Here is an 18,978-nt window from a genome sequence, read left to right as displayed (position 1 = left end):
TCAATCTATTCAATTGGGATCTTCATTGAGTTTTTGTTTTTTTTTTTTTTTAATTGGTTTTAAACAATTAGCATGGCGTGTTGAAATTTTAATAAGGTAAATTTTCTTTTAGCTTTCGGTTTTAGTGTGCACTTTTAATAATCGCAAGGCAAAAGTTTGAGTAAATTTCAATTGAAATGAATAAACTTTGTGGTTTATTTTAAATGCAGAGTTTTCCTTGTGCAGCATTAACATTGTGAAGTTAGAAATTTTTATCGTAGCCATTGGAGAGTGTTTGTTACATACATATTTTTAAGTGGAAATTTTAATTAGTTATCAACAGGATCAGGAAATTGTTATCAATAATTAATCAAATTGAAGGGACATACATAATAATAATAATAAATTTTACATTATATCGTATATAGTATGTATGTATGCTTGTTTTGTATGTATAAGTATATATAAAGAGTAGAGTATGTATGAATGTATTAGTATGTAAGTGGGGCTTTGTTTTTTCATTTGTATAGTATATATATGTATAAATATGTGTGCATTGTATTGTGTTTGTTTTTTTGTAATTGTCCTATGTGTCCTTTCGCTAGATTCGCTAGTTTGTCATGTGGTATTTCGGTTGTATACAAGTTGAGGTTTCAAAACACTCGAAAATATATCAAAAAGTTGTTTGAAATGCCGTATATATATGTAGTTAGGTGTTAATTATACATATGTATATTTAAATATGTATATACATATATGTATAAAAAGTACATTCGATATTGGTATAAACCGTCGATTGGTTAAGTGTAATTCAGGATAAAAATGAATGAAACAATTCAGCTAATAAGTACACAGATGTGTGTGTGTTTTAGTGTGTGTGTGCGTGTATAAGTCCATTTAACATACATATGCACATATGTATATATGTAAGTATGTAAAATTGTGTAGGAATTGCTGCAAAATCATAGAAAGCGCCTCAAAATGATATTTTCTGATTGTAAATGTTAAATTAAATGTATATGTATGTGATGTGTCTGCATAAGTGTGTGAAGTGTCTGTGTGAGTTGTCTTATTGTAAGTTGCAGCTGCTGATTGTGTATACGTCACGTAAGCCTCGAAAAATACGCATAAAGCGGCTCTAATACTGTAAAATTGTTGCTTGATTTTGTTATCATTTTCATTTTTCCTTTTTTTTTTTTTAGCTGTAAAGTAATTTTCGCTCACATTTTGTAAAAAAGCTAGGTAGGTTCGCTTCAGTGTCGCGTGTCATGTCTGTGTGTGTGTGTGTGTATGAGTTGGTGTCTTGTTAATTGATATGTCCGAGTTCATACTGCATAGAGAAATCTATGACAATATATAGTCTCAAATACATATACATTGTATTAAAAGTATATATGTTATCTTGGGGTTTTACAACATAATTATTATCGCCTGGTGAACTCAACATTGAGTTTGTAGCAAGCAAACGAGATAATCGCATTACATATATTAATATACATATATAGATATATTGTATATATAATAATTCAACTAAAGCAAAGGATTCTACAGTTTCTCATTTGGTTTCTTGTTTCATTTCTCATCATATTTCAATTAACTAATTAAAGCCAGTTTCAATTCAATTAAACAATTAATCAATTAACAGAGATTCTTGCATTTAAGCATTGATTTTTTTTTCCATTAGCATTAGTAGTATCATTATCATTATCATATTCTTTAGTGTTTTCATTATGATTACTAGAATAAACAGCATTAAATTGTACGCTGCCTGCGACTTTCATTAGATTACAGCACCACATTTGATAACTTTACACGCTGTTCACGCAACAAACAGAAACTGCTTATAGAATTTGATGTGTTTCTATATATGTATAATATATTAGTATGTGTATAAGTATTTATTATAAGTATGTTTAAATTACGTTTACATTGAATTTTCGCTAAATTTTGCTTGTATGCTTGAATTATTATTCATTTTTCAAATTGCTGCGAACACTTTGCTTTTTCTTTATTTTTTTCTTATACTTTGGTAGCGAAATATTATACACAATAATTTGATTGGCTAGTGGCATAATTTGTTTACTATTTATAACACAATGATAATATACATATTGTGTGTATATATATATGCTGCATCTTGTGATAGTTCTTATTAGTTTTATTTTTTTACTAGCAAGTCTTGAGTTCGAAGCTATAATTTCTTAAGCATAATTTTTGCTCAAAATTTATAATTATTTGTAATTTTTTTTTGTTGCTTTTTTGTTATTATTTTTTTTGGTATTTTTCTGCCAGCTAGATTCAATGCCTTTAAAACTTAATGCATATGCAGCTAAAGTATCTGTGTGTGTGTGTGTGTGGTTGTGTGTGTTTGTCCATGCTAACATTATTGCCTAAATAAACCAATCCGTGCGGTCTCCGCTTATTATCCTTCCGTCATTTGTACACTTTGTCAATGTGTGTAATTAACGTCATGAGTTTTACAAATAAATAAATAAATATTGTTCTTTTTTCAATATATCTGTGTATGTATGTGTTTATGTATTTATTGCTAATTTGACGCTGTTCATTTGTTGCACGTTACTTAGACATACCACTCCTTGACATCCTTGGAGTCGCGTTTCTTGGCCTTCGGCTGTACGAGACCTGCCATCTGTGGTCTTCCATCGCTGCCGTAGCCCAGGGAGCCGCTGCCACTGGACATCATGCCACCACCACCAGCAGCACCACCACCGCCATTATTGTGGCTGTTGTGGTGTTGTTGTTGCTGCTGTTGCTGCTGCTGTTGGCCATGATGTTGTCCGGCCACCTGATGGTGCTGCCTCTGCTGATGATACGAGCCATTGGTGCTGGTGTTGCCCAACAGTGCGGCATTCGGATTATGCGAGCCGTACGCGGCGGCCTTTTCACTCTCCGTCTTGTAGCCTCGATCGCCGTTGGACTTGAGCCACAGCACAAGCAATATGACCAGGATAACGGCTATTAATATGCCCGCCACAATGCCAATGATCATCGCCGTGCGCTCCTCCTCAATGGAGTTGATGCGTCCGCCTTTGCCCTTGGGTCGATAGTTGTTCACATTGCTGTTGTAGGTATTGCCGCCGTACGGACCGTATGGCGGTGCATCTGGCTGTGGTGGCAATGGCGGTGGCATCGGCGGCAACTGGTGATCATCGGGCAATTGTATACGCTCATGATCTCGATTTGAACCGCCTCCTCCCACACCGCCGCCTATGGCAACGTAGATATCGGGTGTGGTTTCACGCTCCGTCACGGTGGTGCGTGTCTCCGGCACTGGTGTAGTGGTTGTCGTGGTTGTTGTCGTTGTTGTTGTCGTGCTGCTCGAGCTGCTGGTGGTGCGCTGTGTGGAGGTGGTGCCCACGCTGCTGATGGTGCTCGGATTGCTGATTGAGGTGCTGCTGCTGCCAGCACTCGACATGGTCGTCATATAGCTGGTGGTGCTGCTGCTGCCCAGGTTGTTGTTGCTGCTGCTACTGCTGCTGTGTTGTTGTTGCTCCGTGGTGACATCGCTGCTGCGTCCAGTTGTCGATGCGGTTACCAGCTCATTATTGGACTCTGCAAGTGGTTAGCAGCAGTTTTTAGTGTTCTTCAATTTATCTATTTCTTCAAAGTTATCTACAAGTGTGTGTCAGTGTGTGCGTGTGTGTGTGTGCATGTGTGTGTGTGTGTGTGCCCCACCCGACAAAATACATTATTTACGCCGCTTGCAATTAATAATCATAGTTTATTGAACATAAATTTAGAGACAGATAGAGTTAGACAGAGAGACATAGAGAGAGAGAGGGAGATTTTGAGAGAGATATGCTGTGCTTCGACTGGTTGATATGTACATTTGGAATACATATATATACTATATATCTAGGCACATACAAAAGTGTAAGCTTCGTATGTAAATACAGTAAATAAACTATGCAAAAATTACGAGTACTTTCTCGACAGGTAATACTACTAGTATACACATAAATACACATATATATATATTATAGATTTTATATATCAGGGACCGCAGTGAAATATAAATTATAAATTAAAAATTATTTTTGGATTCTTATTAAAAACGTAGAGTTGTTTGGCGATCTAGATTAAAGAATTTTTCATAACGTTTCAATATTAATTAAAAAATCATAAAATAACTCATATTTTTCATTTGTATTATAAAAATTGAAACATAACTTTTACTGTCAATTTTTATAATATACATTAAAAGTACGAGTTACATTATAATTTTTTTAATAAAATATTTTATTTAGATAAAAAATAAGAGTTAAAATGAATACAAAAATAAAATTAACGTAAATGTTAATCCTGTTCAATGATACCGCATCGAAAAATATCGTATCTGAGATATGTCCATTCTATCTGATCATTTTTATCAGTTTTGATGTTAATTAAAATCATAACTCTTATTTGCGATCCATGGTATATATATCTGATATGACTTCCTTCATCTTCTCCCCTAACCGCTGTTCAAACGCTAATGATCGCTGTGTTGTTTGTTGTTGTAGTTAGTTGTAGGAGTAATTGGATTTGTTGTTCTTGTTGTTGTTGTAGTTGTAGTTGTTGCAGTTATTTCTCTTTTTTTTTTTTGTTTTTTTTTAATATATATCATTATAATTATGCTTGTTGCTTTGTTGGTGGTAATTGCTCATATAGATATCTTGTATCTGTATCTGCCTAAATATGTAAATACTTTAGGAGCTTAGCCTAAGTGCATTGCTTGAGACAGACGTTTCTTTGCATTGATTTAATCATATCATTTAAATTGTTTGTTTTTCTCTTTTTTGGTTTATGTAAATTTACAGAGTATCCAAGGCGCAATCACAGTCAGAAATATGAAGATGTGTTCACATTCTGAAAGAGACACATAAGGCGTACTCATTGTCAGTTCAAATTACTTTAGAAGGAAGCATCATCAACAACTGAATGGATGGCGCTGATCTGAGGCTGAGAAGATGACACGAGAGTGAGGCTGATTTTTTGAGATTTTTGATTATAACGATTTTTGATTGGGGATTTGAACTGAGCTGAAAGTTTGGATTGGTCTGATCAATGTCTGTGGAGTGAGTGTATTATTTTTGCAATCTAGACGATAGATATAATATGTAGTCATATGTACAGTTACAGTTCTGTGTTTGTTTTGGCGTTAAAAAGCGTTTTAAAAAAGCGTTGCATACTTCAAAGCGCGCACAGAAAAACCCAGAGGACGAGATCGCTAACAAGAAACATTGAGACTAATAAGCGGCTTAACTAGACACAAATATACAAACATATGTTTATATATATGTATTTATGTATGTATGTATGTGTGTGATTATGGGTTGATATGTACTATCAGAACTGTAAAAAAATTGCATTCAATTCGAAAATATTTTTTGAGATAGCACATCAAATTTTGCTTAAATTAAAGATTTAATCATTTGCTTTAAATTTATTGCGGAATGTAATTTTTACAATCGTAATAAATTCAACAGCAATAATTGTAATTAAATCAGTATTTTTACAGCTCTGATTACTATTAATGTACATACAAACATTTATTTATAAAAAACCCAACGCTATTTCTACTAATTCATTACAGTATATGTAAGTTTAACATTTCTTCTAGCTAATAATGTCTAATGAATTGTGTGTGTGTCTATGTGTGTTTGTGTGTGTTGTGATGCAAATGTCAATGACAACATGACACCACATTGGCAAAAAAAACAAAAAAGAAGAAGAATCAAAGTCGTCTATGTTGTCCACTTACCTGCACCCTTTGCCGTGCTTGTCGCTGTGAACTGTTCCGTCGTCTCGCCATAATCTCCCGATCCATGGACACAATCCTCATCATCGCAGGCACGCTCTGTGCCATTGTTGTTGTTGTTGCTTGTGTTGCTGTTGTTGTTGCGATCGACACTGAGACTGTTACCCTGTTGTGTAGTTGTCGTCTGCTTTGTCGGTGGCACATAGACAGGTGTTATGAGATCATCTCCACTACCCGACTCGAATGGCGGCGTACATTCATCTTCGTCGTCGCCGCGACATCCGGACCCGGCTCCGGAGAATATCAGATCATCTATGGCACCCGGATAACCACTTGCTGGCGTCTGTCGAGTAGAATTCAATGTCTAATTTTACTTCAGTTGATCTAACGCCGAACTGGCCAAAGCGGTTATTGTATGTTTTAGTGAATGTTAACTGTATTGCGAGTAGTACAAGGTATTGGTAGGTGCACTTAACGTATTATATGTATAGGTAAATGGTGTGAATATGTGTGTGACCAACTCTTAATGTAAAACTAAAAAAAACATTCTTCTTGAGAATTTTCATAAGCTGAGTTGGCAAAGTATTATATTTGCAAATAATATCAATTTCCATGGTTTTATTAAATTTATTGTTAAATTAATTAAAAATAGTATGTGTAGGAAAATATATTTTATGTATGTAATTATCTAAAACTTAAATGTTAAATTCAAAGAAAATTTCAATTAAATGTTTGCCACATAAATTAATTTGTATAAATGTTTGTGTATATGTGGTAAAATAATATGTTTGATATAGTATTAGTTAGTTTATTTATGTGCTAATTAACGTGTAGAGTCATGCAGCTTAAGTGCGCTTAAAAATGGTTGAATTACGAGTACAATAAAAGTGCGAATAAGACGAATACAAGACTATCTGCATTTGTTAATTACTATTGTAAATATGTATGTGTGTGAGTGTGTGTATGCTTATTATTTTTAATAATAGTTGTTAATTGATTAATGTATGTATATCCACAATATGATAATTGCATTATGCTGTGCGTCAAGGGATAAATATTAAATATATATCACATAGCTGATTTTAGCTCAGGTTAGTGGCAATTTCTTGGGGGGATTAATTGCTGGTGCTGGTTAAAAGCGATTACGTCACTGACAGAAATTAATTTAAGTAAATAATAATAAAAATATGGCATTTACACTAGTTATACATTTATAATTAGCTAATACTTTTTTGTTTTTTTTTTGGTTATCATTTTTTAAATGCTGAACCAAATTTCCCCGTAATATGATCGATTAATATCAGATTATTATTTACGACCAAAACAGAAACTGGAGAAAAGGGGTTCACATTACGAATGAAGCTGATTATTATACGATATTCATTGATTTAGTTTTGATATATTTTTTTTTTGTTTGATTAAAGAAAGAATTTTGAATAAACGTTGTTTGTTACGATGAGAAAAATACTTGGAAAGTTGAAAGTTGAGAGAGGAATTCAAATAAAATTTCAAATAAATTCCCTAACCTGCTGCATTCTCTGCAGATCATTTCTATCTAATACTCCAGTTACCAATTGAACATCTCCTCGTATGGTGATATGGGGATCGCGCTCGACGGCCATGTCCAGTATGCGCAGCTTGTTAACCGACAAACCGGCAATGACACCGGCAAACGGACGCTCGATCCTCGTGCGACCGTTGCGGCTGAACTTGCCTCCCACTTGGATGTTCGACATGGTATTGAACACGGTCGAGTGGTGGCCTACGAACAAAGATTAGATCCAAGATTAGCATTGCAAAAATGATCACAGTATGCAACTTACCCTGCGGAGTCACTGCTTGAACATTGTAGTCATCCAGCTGGAGTGTTGCGTTGCCTCCTTTGCGTGAGAAACGCACTACGTGATAGGCATTGTCATTGACCTTGGTGCCGATCTCGCCCAGCGGCAGATCCACGCTTCCAATGTTGTACACCATAAAAATATTGCCCTCAACTATCTCCAGCTCCATGTAATCCTGTGTGGTGGCACTTTCAATGCGCAGCAAGACTCCATCCGGCTTGGTCGTAATGAAGCCAAGTGCAATGTTATCCTCCTCGGTATCCGCCTGTGTATTCTCCGGGAAATTGTACTGCACCATGCCCTTGTTGTTTCCAAAGTCATAGGCAATCGATTCTGCAAGGGAACAGATAAACCTTGAGTATAACTTCTGCTTGCCAATAGATGAACAAAACCTCTACTTATACGTTAGTAATGAATTAATGTAAAATAATCTTTTTAATGGAAAAAAATCTAATATATTCTATTAACTTTGTTATTTTAAAATTATTATTGTATTTATGCCAGTTGCATAAGGATTACCATTTTTAAAATAATAATTATTTGTTGATTTTTACAATAGAAAATTTATTTTTACCCTTTTTTTAATTTGTATTATGAAAATAAGAAAGAATAATTTAATTTTAGTATTTGGTCTATAAATATTTAAAAAAATTAAGGGTTATTGAGTTCTTAAATCTAAAATAATAAATTAAATTGAGGAATTATTATTTTAAAATTTTCAATAAATAAGGGATTTATTTTTATAAAACACATTTATCCTTTTCGAGATACCACATACAAAAATTATCTAATTAATTTTTCTGGGGTTAAACTTTTTTAAAAAAAATTAATAACTGTTCATCGCGATCAATTATCTGCAATACTTAATTAATAAATAAAATTGCACCTACCATCATAGCAGGTCGGTCCCGTGTACGAGGTCATGTCGCATTCACAGGCATAGGCATTCCATTGCTGGACACAGATTCCACGATTGGCACACGCATTCTGGCTGCACTTGGTGGGTCCCTCACAGCCGCTGACAACCAGGGAACTGGGCACAACCGCATCGCTGGTTAGGGAGGGTGAGGTGTCGCCCAAGTCCAATGAAGCCAGGCAACCCTCGAAGCCGGAACGTGATGATATCGAGCCCGGCAACTTGGAGTACATGTCCTTGAAGACGCCTCCAATGTAGAGTATACCCGCCAATTCCAGATGCATATTGTTGCCAGCTAGCGTGATAATCTCAAAGGAATCGTCCACAGTTAGAGTGTGCGTCTTTGGGCCAGGTCGACGAATGCTGACCTGATGCCAGCGATTGTCGTTCATGTGGATGCGAGACTTATCCCGCATGGTGACTGGCCCATCCCCCAGATCAAATGTGTAGTGGATATGACCATTTACCAGTTCCACAGCCACAAAGTCGTTACGTCTGCCTCCATTAAATACCAACAAACCGTTCGGCTCTACGGTCTTAAACCGAAAATCAATGGAGATGCTAGTGTAGGCCTTGAGCATGGCCAGACCGACGTAGGAGTGTTTGGAGCGGAAGGTGGCTGCATGATACGGTTGTCCAGCTGGCGAGTTGACAAATCTTGCTGTTAGCTTGAAGGTGGCACTCGGCAGCGCCGACAGCTCTGGCCCCAGTGACTTGACAATATCCAAATAGCTAAGATCGACGAACAAGAGCAAATTGCCAAAAAAAAGAATTAAAAACAGATAAAATTTCATTAAACAATAAACAAATTTGAGTTCTTCATTAAGGCAAATCAAAATTTTATACTTTATTCTATAAGTACTATGAAAAAAACCTATTCTTTCAAATGCAAAACATAAGAAAAATTATGTACGGGAAGGTATAAGCAATATAACATTATTATTCGAGTTGGGCCCAAGACCTTTTTTAATCATAAGTTTACTTAAATAATATTCAGCTCTAATTCAGCTCTGTTAAACAAATAAATTTCAAACAAAAACAAATATTACCGCTGTCCATTGAATATGAATCCCTGCATTTGTCCCACAAAGTTTGACATCGTTGAGGTCATTTGGATCTCCTCCTCGGCATGGAAAAGTCCACCCAGATGGATCGAACGTATCTCCATGGTGCTGTGGCGTCCCAGGATTGTCTCAGCTGTGCAAAGAATACAGCATAGATCGATAAAGCTCAAGGGGGTTAAGGGCATGGGGAATGTGCCAGCCTGGGCTTGTTTTTCTAATACATATTTAGACTAGGCAAAGTACCGTTAACATTGGCATATCGTATATATATATATATATTTATGGATATATGGATAGTTGGTTATATGGATACATGGGTATTGGTTAAGGATTATATTTATAGTAGTTAAGAGTTTTTGTTGGTGACAAACGAAAGTTTTTTTTTAGTTACAAGAAGCACATACGCATACGAGTATATGTATATTGAAATGTTAAGTAGTATTATATTAAAGTAAGTAGATGATACAGTTGAGTAGACATTGAACTAAGTACGAGTAGTATGTATTTCGATTCATATTCAAATCAAATCATTTCAAGCAGTTGCTGTACTTTGGTGTCTGTCTCTCGACAGTGGCTAGAATTGTTGTCAATGCAGCTTGAGTACATACTAAAGAAAGGTGCAGTTATACGATAGTTTTACGATAGTTTGCATATATATGACTACATATATATGCCTGTGTATAGTAGAAAGAGTATAAAGAGAAAGAGAGAGAGAGTAGTAGAATATCAAATAATAAATTGAGAACTGAGAAAATGTTTTGAGCATTTGATGCGACTTTCGATCAAAACAATGAAAGTAACTTAATGAAGATTATCTCTAGTGTAGTTAATTAGAAAAATAATTAAGTTAAGTATTGAGTTGGGTGCGTAGTACATATATCTACACACATACATACAGAGTAGATGTATATATGCGTTCATTGACATTATATTTTGTATTATTATTTTTGGTGTGTGAGATACATTCTCTTTTACGAGTATTTACTGTAGCGGTGACATTTTTTATTCGATAGGTGCATTGCTTGATAGAACAACTCAACAAAATGAAAGAGATTAAATTAAGAATACGATTACGTTGCAACTAGACGCCTACAACAATGACAACCGAAGAGAACGATTTCAATTTTTGTAAATTGTAATTTTGTTAACTTTTTTGTGTTTTAATTATTCTTACCTAAACGTCAAAATCATAAGCTAAATAAATAATAGCAAAACGAAAGGAAACAGAAATTAAAGTACATTTTTTTTTGCTGTTGTTCTTTAACGACATTGAAACTAAACATCGATTGGTAATTTGTTGAGTAACTGTTATGTTATGTATATGTATGTGTGTGTGTGTGTGTGTGTGTGTGTGTGTGTGTGTGTGTGTGTATGTGGCCTAAGGAGAGTCGCAAGTTTGTGCTTTGCTAATACGAGTACAAGTATAGAAATTGTGCATTTGACTCCAATGAGCAGCGACTACGTTGCGTATACGACGTGTGGTTCAGCGTGGAAATGATTGACATATCTGAACATGCAAATATGACTGCAGTAAGCGATAGCGGGACAGAGATGAAGAGATAGAGTGAGTGAGTGGGTGTGAGAGAGAGAATGACAGCGATAAGGGACACAATTGTTGCAGCTGCTTTGTCAGCCATATAATTAGCCGCATTAACATATATGTATGTAAGTAGAGTATAAGTACTTTGTGCCAAACTTTTCTAGAGTACCAGAGAGAGAGAGACATAGATAGAGAGTGTGTGTGTGTGTGTGAGAGAGAGAGAGCTAATCATAGAGAATGTTGTGGCATGTGGCAGCAAGTCATGCGATTTTCATTTTGTTTATTCAAAGTTATTAATTTTATTTACTTTATTCATTTCATTTCAGGTGCGCACATGCAAACTCTGACGTGTGTGTGGGCGTCTCTGTGTGTGTGCGTGTGTGTGTGTGTGTGTGTGTGCAATTTGGTGTGCGTGCGCGTACATAACAACCGTGGTGCAGCAAATGTATCTGAGTGAGTGTAAGTATATATGGCCGGCCTAAACTCAGGCAAGACGAGCAGCCAACATGGCCCAAAAGCAGGCCATGTGGTTGCCAATGTCGTTTATCGGTTGTCGGCCAAGTTGCACATTTGTACACTTACACAAAATGCGAAACTAATTTGTACGTTTTAGACACGCTTAGTTGCGGTTATTGTTACTGTACTATAGTTGTAGTTTGTTATTGTTGTTGTTAACGAGTACATAGTTTACTTAACACAAAGCTAATTACATATTAAATGGTGCAAAATTACAGCCCTGGGTGCTTCCAAACATTGTTTTGCCTTCTCGTCTCAATAAGTCGCGACTCGCGTGCTTTAACATTTTCTTATTTTCATTTTCATTTTCCTTTACATTTCCATTTTCCTTCTCTATTCGGTTTTCGCTTTTCTTTTTTTTTCGTGTGTTTGTCACGCGCTTGCATCCTTGAGTTGGACTTTATCGAGCGATTTGGCAAAAAAATGTTTCACCGAGTTCTTGCGTGTCGATTTTTTTTTTGCTCTCGCCTCGAAAAAAATACAATTGAAATTATTTACGATGTTTATTTCTTCTCATTCGCTTTCGCTTTTGTTGCTGTTGTTTGCATTTTGAAATAGAAAAGGTCATTAAGATCACAATTTGTGATAAGAAAATTGCATTTGCATTTGCATTTGACATTGTTTTTCATTTAAATACAAGCACTAAAAGTACTTGCTGTTATTATTGTTGCTGTTACGGTTAGTTGTTGTTATGCTTGTATTTCTCTAAAATATATGTATTAATTACACACTCCTGAAACGATATTGTTCACATACCACACGTGTCGTATAATTAATTATTTAAAAACACACACTTTTTGATTGTTTATTTAAGAACTGAGTATGCCTGTAAGTACAAATCTTTGATATTTACATTGAAACTATAATAAATCAAAGTACAAATTATAAACAAACAGAAGAAAGTAATTTACAACAATTGATGTTGACTTGAATTCAATTTTTAGTCAATATCAATTGAGAAAAGTAATCCAAATTAATTGAAAGAAAGCTTTTCAATATGATATTGTTTATCATGGACATAACAATTTACAAGACAATCAAATTTAATATATTTATAACATTTAATGCGATTTATAGCATCTGTACACCTGTTCGAATACTTTTCTTGTCTTTGGCACATAAATACATAATATATTTATTTAATTGCATAACTTTTTTAAAACTGTTTGGCACACTCTTGCTGATTATTGGTTTATTTTTATTGGTTGGGATTGTCGCAAAATCAAACATAGTATAGTTTATGGGGGGCAGAATAGAGTTATCGCAAATGAAAACACAACATCAAGATGTTTGAAAAAGTCTCAAATAACTAACGAGAGTCAAATAAATGAATTGTTTAATAATGATATTTTTGTAAGTATAATGAGATTGGCAAGTAAATATAATAATTAATAATTATTCAAATGGGCAAGTCTTAACGAAGAATCTTTTTATAATTTTTTTTTATCAATTTAAAAAGAATAACACAACAAAGCAATTAAATGGAGTGGAAAAGTTGAGTTGAAAGTTAATTAATTAATTATGTGAAAGAGCCTTACAATGTACGAGTATTTTTTTGGTGTATTGGTTAAAGTGAATGTGATCGAATGAGTATACGAGTACGAGTACGAGTATGTGATGTTCAAATCTATCTCAAATCTCAGCTATTCAAGCTATTCGAAATGCCGTGAATTTGTATGAGAAATTTATGTTTATTGGGAAAATCAAAAGTTTATTAAATATATTTTTTGTTTTTTTTAGCTTTTTATTACCCTTTATCAATATGTGTGTGTATGTGTGTTATTTGTTATGTGTGTGTGTATATTGGATTTAACTTAAAAGCTCTCAAATTAAAAGTTTAACTTGTAAGAAAAACTTAAAAACCGTTGCTTCAATCTTTTTTATTTTCTTTTTTAAAGAATTCTATAGACTTCCTGGCACCTTCACACACCTTTGGACAAGGGGATAAGGGGGGAGGGTCTATATATACATATGTATATTTTTGATTGATCTTGATCTGGTCTGAACTGGTCTTGAACTTGTTGTTGCGCTTGGGGGCACTTTAAATTGAAATCTAACAATCATAAATATGATATAAGTATATAAACTTAGTATATGCATAGCAGGAGACTCGAGAATGGGGAGTTTCCTTTAAAAAAAACGACACGGCACGACACGTAGTAGGGCAATAGATGTGCTGTTGATACATACATAACATACCCCTGACGGGGGGAGCCCCGTCAACTTGTAGACGCAGATTCGATGCTCTACGTGAAAATCGTATGGTGTGCCAATTATTGTCATTGAGCACCGACTGGCCAGCGAGCAGGTTCTGTCGAGGATCGAGCAAACATTTGTTAATTGTGCAGCAGTTAATTAATTAAGTATATACATATTTTTATATAAGTATAAATATATTTGTATCTACAGCTATTTTACCTTCTCCCGATCGCTGAGCCGAACACTGGCACGTATACGACCTGCAACTAGGGCAATCTCCAATCGATCCGGGGAATTGGATTCGGCGCTTGTTAAGAGCAACAAACCCGCTGGACGCGATGTTTTAAAACGTATGATTAGCTCCTCCGTTTGCGTCTTAGTCCCTTGGCCATTGGCCAGCCAAATGGTCATGTGTTGACTGCCATTAAAAGCCAACGTGGCCAGCTCCCTTCCACAGGTCGGTCCCCCATAGAGTGTGGCCGAGCAGTCGCAAATCGGTCGATTCCAGCCCTCGAGGCAGGTGCCGCCATTCAGGCAGGGATTGCCAGTGCAAACATTGCCCTGCACATGACACGATGGTTTCACTGAGGCTGTAAAAACAAAACAACATGCTCAGGTCATTACCCAAAATAGACCCAGTTCATATATGAAAATATAACAGGAGAGAAAGATTAAATTCGCTATGCCGAAGATGTGATACCCTATATATAGAAATATGTGTAAATTTTAAAGTTAACGAAAAGTAATTTTAAATGTACCTACTTAAAATATCTCGACAAACCACACAAAAATATATATAAATGATTAATTTTCCAGCGAATATTTCTACTGCAATTATGTCCGATTTATATATAACTTGTTCAGATTTTATTTTAAGCATTGTTAAGATGGTTTCTTACATGATTGTTCCTATGAAAGTTTTAACTATCATAACATGTATTGCCATTAAATAAATAAACTGAGAAATCTCTGGATATAACTTAAGAAATTCTGTCTATTTATGTATTTTGGCAAATATATATAATAATATTATCAAATATGTCCGGTTTCGATATAAAAAGGACCTGTCTAAGGTTTCAGTAATTAAGCTTAAAGACTGACAAATTAGTATGTATATAGACTCAACTTATTGTCCTGGGTTTGAACACAATTAACGACTAAACTATAATACCCTCTGCGAGATTAATGCTCTATATAAGAGATATGTATGTACTATATATGTACGTATGTACCTGAGTCCTGCACGCGTGCAAAGGCAGCAATATCGATCGCCTTGCCGCTGAGCACGAGGTCACGCAAGCAGCCCACAAATCCCTGTCGCAGAGTCGCCGTCCAGATGGCCGCTGGCCAGGCGACGCTGTTGTAGGCCGGCCCAACGCCACCCACATACATGTGACCGTCCAGCTCCAGTATGGTGCCATCGCCAGGTGTACGAAAATCATTCCAAATGCCATCCACTGCAATCTTGGCATCGCGACCATTGCGACGCAGGATGAGATCATGCCAGTCGCCATCATCGACCCGCCGTCGTGAGGCGCGTATCTTTGATGCTCCCGAGCCCAAGTCCAGATGTATATAGATGTGACCATTGAGCAGCTCAATGGCAATCAGCACGGGCTGTGAATAACAGTGTGGAATTGGCATTATATTGAATACATTTTAACCTCTTGGTGTCTTACGTTCTTGGCACGCGGTTGCTTGGAGCCGGTTGCCAGGATGATGATGCCGTTGGGTTCCTTAGTTCGGAATTTAAAGCTTATCGAGCTCTGCTTGCCCGTCTCCCACGGCGGCAGCACCTATAAAGCAGACAAGTTGACATAAGGAGGATTATGGTTAACATAATTCACTTACCAAGTGGGATTCACGCGTGGTAAACGTGACTGGATCCTGAGGATCGCCGCTTGGACACTGATATTCCAAACTGCCGGCCACCTGTATCAACTTGGAGCCACTTTTAGCCAGATCAATGAGATTCAGATTCAATGTGTCTGCCGAGAACTCCACTTTCCTCAGGCAGCCCACGAAATTGTTGTGAACTCGAGCGCCGAGCAAAGCACGTGGATTGACAGCACCTCCGACATAGACCCGGGAGGAGGACAACATGGTAAACTTGCCAGCAATGTGCGAGTGATCCGTGTAAACATCATCCACCACAGTGACGAGCTGTGAATGGAATCCTCAGAATTATTCTCTCCCCAAGACAACTCGTTGGAAATACGCACCCGACAGAAGCTGGTTATGGACGAGATCTCCTGGATGCGTCGATGCACGGTCACCTTGTGCCACTGATGATCATCGAAGCGCACCTTTGATGGCTTTATGTGCATCTCCTGCTTGCCATTGGCCAGGCCCATGGTCAGGGACACGCCTCCATCGCGCAGTGCCAAATTCAAGTAGTCGGTGCCATGACCCGTGTAGAAGAGCAGCCCATTCGGCTGGCGTGTGCGAAAGTAGAATGAGATCGCATCTTGGGCACTGACAATGGGCTCGGCGCCCGTCTGGCCCAGGTCGTACGAAAGGAACTGTGTACCGCGGAACGTTGCTTCCGATGGCGCCTTCTCCTTTTCACAATACTGGCCATCGTACTCCAGATTTCGACACTCGCAAATTGGACCGGAATCAGTGGATATGCATATGCCACCATGCTGGCAGGGATCATTACGCTCACAGGCGTCGGTCGTGTTTCCGCCCCTTACCCCCTGAAAGGAGAAAGCGCAGAAGTCCGTTAATAACCCAGCAGGAGCAGAAATTAGGATTAGAAATACTTTTCAAAGTAATTACTTTTCTCTGAAAAATCGAATTTACTAAGCAATTTAAAAGGAAATATTTCAAATGAAAGCCTTTAGACCAGACAGAATTTATAAATCGAGAAGGTAAGTAAGTTCTTCAATATAAGCATCAAAAATGCTGTACTCAGTTTGAGCTTATCCAACAGAACTCTGCTGCAAAAACTCAATAAAAAACTCAGATTTATTATGGCGTTGCTAGAAGAAAAAATTATAAATAATCTTAAACAGGGAATCAAACAGATACAATATCGGATTCGGTATTATTCCCTGATCTTACAAAAATTTAGTAAATCTTTCCTAACTTACAGAGTAAAAAAAAGTAGTTCTATCTTTATCCTTTTGAAATAATCGTGTTTAACTCTATCGAAAAAACCCTTGACCTTATTATATTCCTGCAGTATAAAATAAAAGTTTTTTAACAAAACCTTTTTAAAGTTAAAAAGAACTAATTTACTTCAATAAATATATAAGTAAACAGTTCAATAAGAGATATTAAGCTCTATCCAAGGAACTCACCCTCATTCCTCTTTCGCGGGGTGGCATCTCGCCATGGTCACAGGGCGCATCGCCGCATTTGATGTCGCGGGGTTGCTTCATTTCCTGCCGCCTGGTGGTGCCGCCTGGTTGATCCGCATAGACGAGATTGCGAATGGCGCCACGGAAGCGTGGCTCAAAGATGACGCTGGGTAAGGCCAGCAGAGCCAGCTTGCTGCTGTACCAATTGGGCATGCCACCAACGTAGACATCCGAGTTGCTGGCAAACTTGCCAAACTGGAACTCCTTGCCCTTGGTCGAACGCTGCTGTGAGACGCCGTCGACAATCAACGAGGTCTGGTCATCGTTGCGCAGCACCTGGACCTTATGCCAATGGCCATCATGGAGCTCACGGCCAACGGTAATGATTTGAGCGCCTCCGCCGAGATTATAGCGCAGACGCAGTGCGCCCTCAACCAGTTTGAGCTCAAAGAAATCGTAGGTGCCGCCATCATCGGTATACAGCACCAGGCCATTCGGCTGCTCCGTCTTGAACTCCAGTTCCAGGGTACCGTTCAAGCCAGTGTACCACTTGCGAAAGGTGTAGAATGAACTCTGCGAGCCGTCGAGTGGAAAGCCAGCGCTGATCGTTATAAAGCTGGCCACCAGGCTAACCAGGAGAGCTGTAACAATCAGCACTCGATATGACCGACGGTACTCAACCATTATAGGTGGCCGCGAGCGAGGACGAGGACGAGAAGGCAGAGGAGAGTGCTCCGTGCGCAGGTTGCGTTCATCAGGAACAAATCTTCGCCGGCGACGCGCCTTGTTGAACAGTAAGTCGGAGGAGCAGGCTTTAGTAGGTGATTCCACTGGCTCGGGCAGTAGCCGCGTGCTATTTTTATAGTCGGATATCAACAGCGTATTATTATTGGACAGCAGCTCGTCGGTAGCGTGGTCGCTGTCCATTTTGTGGGCCTTCTCAATGCTGTGGGCTGTCATGGCCTCAAATGCATAGTTTGTTTAGTATTGAACGATATCCGTTTATATATCTTTAACAATATATATATATGAATATATATTTTATCTGTATAACTCTGATATGTTGCACTTGGCGCGCTCATTCATTTGTCACTCCCACACATCCACGCACATGCACATGCACACGCACACGCACACACACTAACACTGATGAGCACACTCAGAGTTGCGCGCGTAAAACGTAAATGTCGCCTACGTATTCCAGTCCTTGACTGGGAAGCTTTCTGTTTTTGGCGCGTGTCCTTGTATTGGTGTGTACTATTACTACACCGACAGACCGAGATACTTTGGAATTTTATCCGCGCGTATAATTTTCATTGAACTTTTGTTTGTCGGCCGAGCGTGAGAGTAATGAGAACGCCAAGAGAGCCCGATAGTGTGAGTGTGAGTTAGAGAGAGAAAAGCTCGGAAACGCAAAGTTGGCTGCGGCTGTTATTGCGCTGTTAGCGTTACTTATTCGCACCGTTGACTTATTAGTTATGATTCTTGCTAGTTTTTATTTGTTTTGTACTTTCTTGTATTATTGCAATGATTTTTGAGTTTTTGACATTTTTTACACTTGATTTGCATAATGCTTTGCAAATTGCTCACTAGCGTGCACATTTCTTTGGCCATTTGTTTCGTGTTACGAAGCCGTTAGCACCACAAAAAGTAGCTGGCCGTGGGGGTGGTAAAAGCTCGCCGGACGCCTCCTCCACCCGATGCTGCTATGGTGCCCACGAGCCTTTCAACGTACATGTACATACTAAAAATCTGAAAAAATTTTCACAGCATGTAGGCGAAAATTTTCACTGCGTCCTTAGAGCGAATATTTTGGGGGCCACTTAAAACATTTTCTAGATTTGTTAAAGCACAGTT

The 18,978-nt window shown here is 37.6% G+C and overlaps 1 protein-coding gene across 1 annotated transcript; it reads right to left on the bottom strand.

The window, feature by feature from the left end:
* Positions 1 to 1,166: 1,166 nt before the first annotated feature.
* On the bottom strand, positions 1,167 to 18,081 carry LOC117792588 (neurexin-1). Its single transcript, XM_034632788.1, has 13 exons — positions 17,122 to 18,081; positions 16,039 to 16,515; positions 15,668 to 15,979; positions 15,496 to 15,612; positions 15,049 to 15,433; positions 14,036 to 14,406; positions 13,808 to 13,928; positions 9,547 to 9,694; positions 8,472 to 9,229; positions 7,564 to 7,914; positions 7,267 to 7,502; positions 5,744 to 6,083; positions 1,167 to 3,552 (listed from the first exon to the last, which is right to left on the bottom strand). The coding sequence occupies exons 1-13, from the start codon at positions 18,079 to 18,081 to the stop codon at positions 2,561 to 2,563; spliced, it is 5,568 nt and encodes a 1,855-aa protein (XP_034488679.1). The 3' UTR covers positions 1,167 to 2,560.
* Positions 18,082 to 18,978: the final 897 nt, after the last annotated feature.

This window comes from Drosophila innubila (assembly GCF_004354385.1).
Source record: "Drosophila innubila isolate TH190305 chromosome 3R unlocalized genomic scaffold, UK_Dinn_1.0 2_E_3R, whole genome shotgun sequence".
NCBI lineage: Eukaryota > Metazoa > Arthropoda > Insecta > Diptera > Drosophilidae > Drosophila > Drosophila innubila.
This window is presented reverse-complemented; position numbering and strand designations above follow the sequence as displayed.

Bases quoted from the DNA above. Each gene is read 5' to 3' on its own strand.
- LOC117792588 (XM_034632788.1), bottom strand. From the start codon at position 18,081: ATGACAGCCCACAGCATTGAGAAGGCCCACAAAATGGACAGCGACCAC. The intron at 9,695-13,807 runs GTATGTATCAAC...TTCTTTGCACAG, and splicing joins CCCCGTCAGGGGTATGTTAT to CTGAGACAATCCTGGGACGC. The intron at 6,084-7,266 runs GTTAGGGAATTT...TCTACTCGACAG, and splicing joins ATCTGCAGAGAATGCAGCAG to ACGCCAGCAAGTGGTTATCC.